We start from the raw sequence: 7489 nt of genomic DNA on the forward strand, positions 1-7489 counted from the left end.
GAAATCTGGGCAAATCTGGGTGGGCTAAGCAATCTGGGTGAGATGCTTAAAATCCGGGTGAAACCCAGAATTTGGGGGGAGCATGGCAACTATACCCAAAACAAAGTCGCCAGAACACAGGCACCTTTAGTTTGCACAAAAGTTCTCCCTATGCCAAGGAATGGGAACAACCCATCCACCTAGGCTGCAACAGACCTCACTGCTGCAGTGCAGGTACACAAAAGGCACAAGCAGCACAGAGCAGAGATGCAGCGCTACATCTGGCAGCTGCTCAGTACCTGCTACACAGCTAAGTAAGTAAAGTGTGCTGTTGAGTCGATTTCAACTTCTGGTGCCCACAGAGCCCCGATGATGCCTTTCAGCATCTTCCTATATCGCTGCTGCTCAATATAGTACCAGCAGGGATTTGAACCGGCAACCTTCTGCTTGTTAGTCAAGCGTTTCCCCATGGCGCCATTAGGTAGCAGCATCCCGACTGTGCTGCAGGCAATCAGCAATCCACACTACCCACTCTAAACAGCAACCTGCCCTTCCTAGCCTGCATCTGCACCAACACCATGGCTTTTGGGCTAGGCGTATTGCTTCTGGAACAGCCAAGCTCATAACTTGAATTCCAACCGTTTCCACCAAATCCATTTACAAGTTACATGGTTAAGCACTTCCTACTGCCCTGAAAAGTCCAGGGACTACACAACAGGGTTTTATCCTGTTTCAATGCGAGAAGGCACTGGAGACTCATTGTAACTTTGTAGTACTGTATTTACCCGAATTCAAGACCAGGTCTCCCCCCTTCCCATTTCTTTCCTGTTAAACATGTGGGGTCATCTTTGATTCAGAATGTTGCCAGATTTGGCTTTTTAAAGTCAAATTTTGGGTTATGGCCCATTTGACCCACGAGTATACCCCTTAGGTTCTGGCAACAACAGGTCTAACTTGTATTTAACCTCTATCTTGTAAAGGCATTGTCTTAAATTCAGAGTCATCTTCTATTCAGGTAAATATGGTACCTGTTTCATTCTCACAGAGAGAGAGAGAGAGAGAGAGAGAGAGAGAGAGGCAGGCAGGCACTTTGGAAGCAGCTAGCTTCCAAAGCAGACAGCATGACTGCAAATCTTTCATCTAAATTCACTCCAAAGTGCTTTGCTGTCAGCCAGGTCATGGCTCTTTCTATGGCCTACTTCCCACTAACGAGGTAAACTTGCATCTTGGCTGGACCACTTCACACTGCAGGTGAAGCCTCACCTGATGGCACAGAAAGAATGGTCAGGATGGAGCAGGAAAGTCTGGAAAGAAAGTTATGCTCAAGTAACGGGATCTCTGCTCATCGCCACCAGGCTTCAGTGATGAGGATATTTATTTCCATATAAATATCCTGGCACATTAAAAAAAACTAGCATGTCAGGGAGAAAGTTAGACACCCAGCTTTCTACATGGAGGGAATTGTTTTGTATGAAGGAATATATTCATCATGTGAGCTCCAAACTACAATCTGAAGTGGGACAGCCCATACACAGGTTTACCACCTTGGTGAGAATTAGGCCAGAGAGAGTTGGAAACTGGATGAAGGTAAAGCACTTTGGGCTACAGTGAGAATGAGGTTCCTCCCTGGGCCTAAATTCAGATGGCAAGAATTCCTTCTAGATATCTCTCCCTCCCTCCCTCCCCCAAACTCTGATGGGTATAACATTCCAGAGGTTAGAGTAATCAATCATCACCCATCATATTGGACAGGCAAAACAGGCCCATTCATTCCAGACAGCCAGGCTCATAATATTTCACATACCAGTTCACACTGATATGTGAACGCACCACCCACATTATTGAACAATGTTTGCCCTGGAAAAATCAGGGTGGATACAGATGAGGAGGAAGTACAACCGCTGAGCCTGTGACAGTCACCTGAGATATAGGAATTTGGAGGGGAAGCTTTTCCCCATATAGAAAGAACTGATGTGTGAACATATGGAGCTGGTTCATCTAGCTCAGTATTATCTACAGTGACTGGCAGAGACTCTTCAGGGTTTCAGACAGAATTCTTTCCCAGCTTTACCTAGAGATGGCCAGGGAATGAACCTGGGACCTTTGGCAGCATCTGCTCTACCACTGAACGATAGTTTGTCATATACTTGCAGCCCCATCCTATGAAGAGTTAGGCATACATAAACTGGTTCATTTCAATGGCTTTAGGCATCCCTAATTTTTCAGAGGATCAAGCTGTTGGTTTCTAAGTGTCAAACTGTTATGTGACATCTAGAGCCAAGCTATTAAAATGGCACAGGAGTTGAACCCTTCAAACAAACAAACAAACAAACCAGATGGCACCTTGGTTTTATGACACAATCCCAAAAAATTCACGTGGATAACCAATTCTGGTGTGATGGACTCGAGAAAAAGCAAACGCTGTATCAGAAGAAGACCAACAGATCTGTGCCTCAACTTAAACCAGTTTGTTTGCACATTTCATGTAGTCACAAAGGTTGCCCTCATCTAAACATTCTCCAGACAGTCTAAACAAGTCTTTTGCTGTGCCTCATTTTCACTATTTGTTTGCATCCCATTATTGGCATTATGCTCCGTTTGGAGATACTGTGCTGATCTCAGCAGCATAAGCTCTCAGTTAAAAGCCTTGCCAGACAAGGTGGCCTTGACCCAGTCACTGTTAAGGTTGCCGATTTTTTAATCTTCCCTACTCCTGTGCTTTGGACAGTAGCTTGCTATGCAGATATCAGTGATTGATCATGCAGTAAAAAACTTCACTTGCTGATTTCTGCCCACCAAGGTGTTGCTAAGGACTTAAGAGCAGACCACACTATTTTTTTTTGATCAGCTGGCAACCCAGGGCATGGTCTCAAATCCTCTTGCAGAACTGACTACTCAGAAAACCCTGCCAGCATATGATGAAATGTAGATGATCGCTCATCAGATTCCTTGCTCACCTTCTGAACTGCAGCAACATGCATGCTTGGCTGTACAGGTAGCCCTCATTAGTCGCGGGGGTTCTGTTCCCGCCAATTAGTGTGAATACAGAAACTGCAAATAACAAAACCTTCACTCTATGGCAGTGGTTCCCAACCAGAGTGCCTCTAGATGTTGCTGAACTACAACTCCCATCATTCCCAGCTACAATTTAATGTGGTTGGGGGTGATGGGAGTTCAGCAACAACTGGAGGCACCCTGGTTGGGAACCACTGCTCTATGGGGATTGGGGCTTAGGGTTTTTTTTGGGGGGAGCCTTAAAAAAATAAGAGTAGAACTACACACCTTACTCTCAAGGGCTGCAGAGCTCCAGAAATTCCCCTGGAAACCCCCAAATCAGCCAAATGTTCAGCAAAAAAAAAAATTTGTTTTGTTTTAAGAAAGAGCCTGAAAATGGCTCTGGTCTCTAAAATGACTGACAGAAATGACACTGGAAGTCATTCCTGGCAATCCCACAACCATGAACAGGCAAATTTTAGACTATTTTTGCACCACAGATAAAGAAATCAGGTCTCCACGGCCTGTCCGCAGATACGTGAAACCACGGTTGTTGGAACCATGAGTGACAAGGGCCACCTGTACTAGCTTTGTAAAGTTGTTCCGGAAAGCTTCAGGATGAAATCCAAAAACCATTAAAACCATTCTATTTTTTCCAGTAAGATATGGGTTGCACACTTAAAAATCATGTCTTCTCAATTCTGGATAGATCAAAATAAGGTACAGTCTAGTGACCTACCTCCCTGGTTTTCAGAGAAACCAGGAAACAAGCCACACCTCTAGATACTGGATCTCTACAATAATTATTTCCCGCTAGTGCTACAAACTGCATACATTATGCAAACAGGCTGATGTGCATAACAAAATGAACTGTACTTGAACTAGGAAATTACTCTTAAATGATTATGGTAAAATGGGCTCAAGATGTGGGCTATAATATAGAAATGGCAGCCTGGGAAAAATTATGGAAAACTGATTTAAAGTTCACTGCATGTTATCTTTTAAAAGAAAATTATTATAAAATGATGTATAGGTGGTACTTGACACCTAAAAAATTGGCATTAATGTATAAAAATGTTTCAAACAAATGCTGGAAATGTGGACACTCCGAAGGAACCTTTTTTCATATGTGGTGGTCTTGTAGGAAGGCTAAGGCCTTTTGGGACATGATATATAATGAGTTAAAGAAAATTTTTAAAATGACATTTCCTAAGAAGCCAGAATCCTTCCTGCTGGGAATAACGCAAGGAGTGTTTTCTGCAACCAATTTAACATTCTTTATGTACACTACTATGGCGGCCAGAATAATATATGCGCAGAAATGGAAGAGTAATGAACTGCCTTCAAAAGAAGATTGGCTGAGAAAAATTTTGGAATATGCGGAGATGGCAAAACTCACAGTACTGATAAGAGATCAAAATTTGGAATGTTTTAAAGAAGATTGGAAACCATTTTTATTATACTTAAAGAACTATTTCCCTAATATTGATTTTACAACAGGGTTTGAAATTTAGTAATAATAGCAGGTTGGGTAGATCAAAATAGAGTTTGTAAGGTTTAAGATATATGTTTTTAATTACTATTATAGCTATTAATTACTATTATAGCAAGGGTTATTGCTATAATAATAACAATTATAGCAAGGGTTATTGCTATAATAATAATAATAAGTTAGTGATTCACGAGGAGGTGCGAGCTGGAAGTCAATATTTCTTTAATGTGATGTGAATGTTAAGATATTGTTAAAATCAATAAAAATTTAAACATGGAAATTACTCTTTAATGATGGCATAATGCTTGCTGCACTAGGTTTCTTTCTGTCCCTTGCTTGATGCTGCTTAAGCTCTAGCTACAACCACCTGTGGAAAGAGCTGGCCCCACCATGAAGTAGGCTGCTGCAGGTGGTGGATTGTGAGCCAGTTCCAGGGGACAACACCTCCCCTGCATCTCATGAATGGTCTTTAGAGGAAATAAAGTGAAAGGGCACCATGCTGGTATTCCTCCTTCTTTCCTAATCCTACTTCCTATCTCAGTTACAATAAGCTGAGAGTGGCCATGTAATCCAAACCTACTAATCTTGGTCTGTTCTAGCCTGCTTGCTTCAAATAACCTGAGATCTGTCCCCAAGGTTTGAAGTGAGTTCAAGGGGACATCACACTGAGCCTGGCAAAGTTCCACCTGATGTCTGAACCAGTCCAGTAAGTTTATTTAGGATTGGAGCTTGAGCCACTAATATTGTAATTAGCGCAGTGTTTTATTACATAAGAACATCCCTGCTGGATCAGGCCCAAGGCCATCTAGTCCAGCATCCTGTTGCACACAGTGGCCCACCAGATGCCACTGGGAGCCTACAGGCAGGAGTTGAGAGGATGCCCTCTCTCCTGCTGTTAATCCCCTTCAACTCTGAGGCTGCAGGTGGCCTATAGCCCTCAGACTAGTAGCCGTTGATAGACCTCTCCTCCATGAAGTTATCCAAACCCCTCTTAAAGCCATCCAGGTTTTTGGCTGTCACCACATCTTGGGGCAGAGAATTTCACAAATTGATTATGCGTCGTGTGAAAAAGTACTTCCATTTACTGGTCCTAAATTTCGTGGCAATCAGTTTCATGGGATGATCCCTGGTTCTAGTGTAATGTGAGAGGGAGAAGAATTTCTCTCTATCCACTCTCTCTATTCTGTGCATGATTTTATAGACCTCTTTCATGTCTCCCTGCACAGTCACCTTTTTTCTAAACTAAATAGCCCCAGGTGTTGTAGCCTTGCCTCATAAGGAAGGTGCTCTAGGGCCCCTGATCATCTTGGCTGCCCTCTTCTGCACCTTTTCCAGTTCTACAATGTCCTTTTTTAGATTTGGTGACCAGAATTGTACGCAATACTTCAGGTGTGGCCGCACCATAGTTTTGTATAAGGGCACTATAATAGCAGCAGTTTTATTTCCAGTCCCCTTCCTAATGATCCCTAGCATGGAATTGGCCTTTTTCACAGCTGTTACTATTGACTGAGTAAAGTGAAGCCTTTGGTTTAACTTGCATGCTTGTACATTTGCTCATTATGTATTAAGTCCCTCAGGCACTGAGATATTTGAATGAAAGTTGGTGCACATACATTTGACAGACACATTCACCACACAATTCTGTTCCAAGTCTGAAGAGCAGCTCCATCACTGTATAAATTTCAAAGAGAAGAGGAAAAAACAAAATACACTTAATAATAATAAACGTTGTTAGCCACCCCATAACAAATTGTTATCTGGGCAGCTCACAGCATAGCATTAAAATATAAAATAAAAACACATGACATTATAATAGACCAAAAGGGGAGGGGGAGAAAATACAATACAAAGCAATTAAAAAACTCTTAAAATCAATTTTAAAATAATTTAAATTTAAAAAGCCTGAGTTAACAAAAAGGTCTTTACCTGAAGATGTTTTTACATCTCAAAGAACAAAGTGATGAAGCCAGGCAAATCTCACTGGGAGGCTATTCCATAAATGGGGTGAAACCACCAAAAAGGCTTCCCCCCCCCCGCCCAGTAGCCACCCTCCTCACCTTGTTTGGCAAGGGTACTCAGAGGAGGGCCTCCAAAGAAGATCTCAAGGTCCGGGTTGGAACATACAATGAAATGCAATGAAATGCAGCGTCTTCCTCAAACACAGAAATGTTGAATGAAAGACAACATTCTGGGTTTCAAGGATGAATGCCGGCCCAAGCCCTACCCTACATAACATACAAATAAAACCCCTGCACACTAGTTTTCAAGGGAGAGGAAGACATAAAAAGACAATGCAATGTCACTCTACCTTGAAGATTGAGACATCAGAATGAAAGCTGGCATGCATGTTGAAGGCAACATCCTTTGTTTCAGGAACAAATCCCAGCTCAAATGCCCACATGCAGTTTCAGGAGCCAGGAAAGATGCAAAACACAATGTTCTGTTTGGCTTATATGGAAAGATCACAGTGAAACGTGGTATGTATTTTATTATATAATTCTTAATTTGAAATTGTAATAGCCAGCCACCTAGCCGCTCTTTACAGCACTCATTTTCAAAACTGGCAGTCAGGAATGCAAGATATAAAACTTAGATCCTAGAAAGTTTTAAGATCCTAGAAAGCTGGACGTGTTCAGGACAGATTTCTGCACTTCATGTTCAAATCCAAGCACCACCCTTGCCCTACATCACTTTTTAAGGGAAGGGGGTCAAGTTAACATTGTCTTTAATTAATTTTATTTTTGCTCAATAACCTAAGTTGCCAGCTCTTCAGGGTTGGTTTGGGGTCTGCAAGAATCAGCATCAGTCTTTTTCATTGAAAGCAATCCTGGATATTATGATGGCTTGACATTGTGAAAAGATGGTGGGGGTGGGGTGGGGTGTATCCAAGAATAGCTTTAGTCAGAGTTGGCAACAACCCTAGCTAAATCTGATGAAGACTCCTGTGTTGCTTGAAAGCTTACACTTAGAGAGTATTTTAAATAACTACTACTGTCTCAGAGCAGCACAAATATAATAATATTA

The 7489-nt window shown here is 42.0% G+C and overlaps 1 protein-coding gene across 9 annotated transcripts in view; it reads right to left on the bottom strand.

Moving 5' to 3' along the window:
• The window catches only part of SCPEP1 (serine carboxypeptidase 1), a 40940-nt gene that overhangs the window by 31813 nt on the left and 1638 nt on the right, over positions 1-7489 (bottom strand). For 4 of the 9 annotated variants that reach the window (XM_053295498.1, XM_053295499.1, XM_053295496.1 and 1 more), the window contains exon 2: positions 6774-6913. The exons of 4 other annotated variants lie outside the window; for them this stretch is intronic. In XM_053295498.1, the coding sequence (XP_053151473.1) occupies positions 6774-6866 (93 nt within the window). In that variant the 5' untranslated portion in view covers positions 6867-6913. Of the gene's footprint in view, positions 1-6078; positions 6137-6773; positions 6914-7489 lie in introns of all 9 variants that reach the window. One more of the 9 variants, XM_053295500.1, reaches the window with a different exon arrangement.

This window comes from Hemicordylus capensis, chromosome 2 (genome assembly GCF_027244095.1).
Source record: "Hemicordylus capensis ecotype Gifberg chromosome 2, rHemCap1.1.pri, whole genome shotgun sequence".
In the NCBI taxonomy this organism is placed as follows: domain Eukaryota; kingdom Metazoa; phylum Chordata; class Lepidosauria; order Squamata; family Cordylidae; genus Hemicordylus; species Hemicordylus capensis.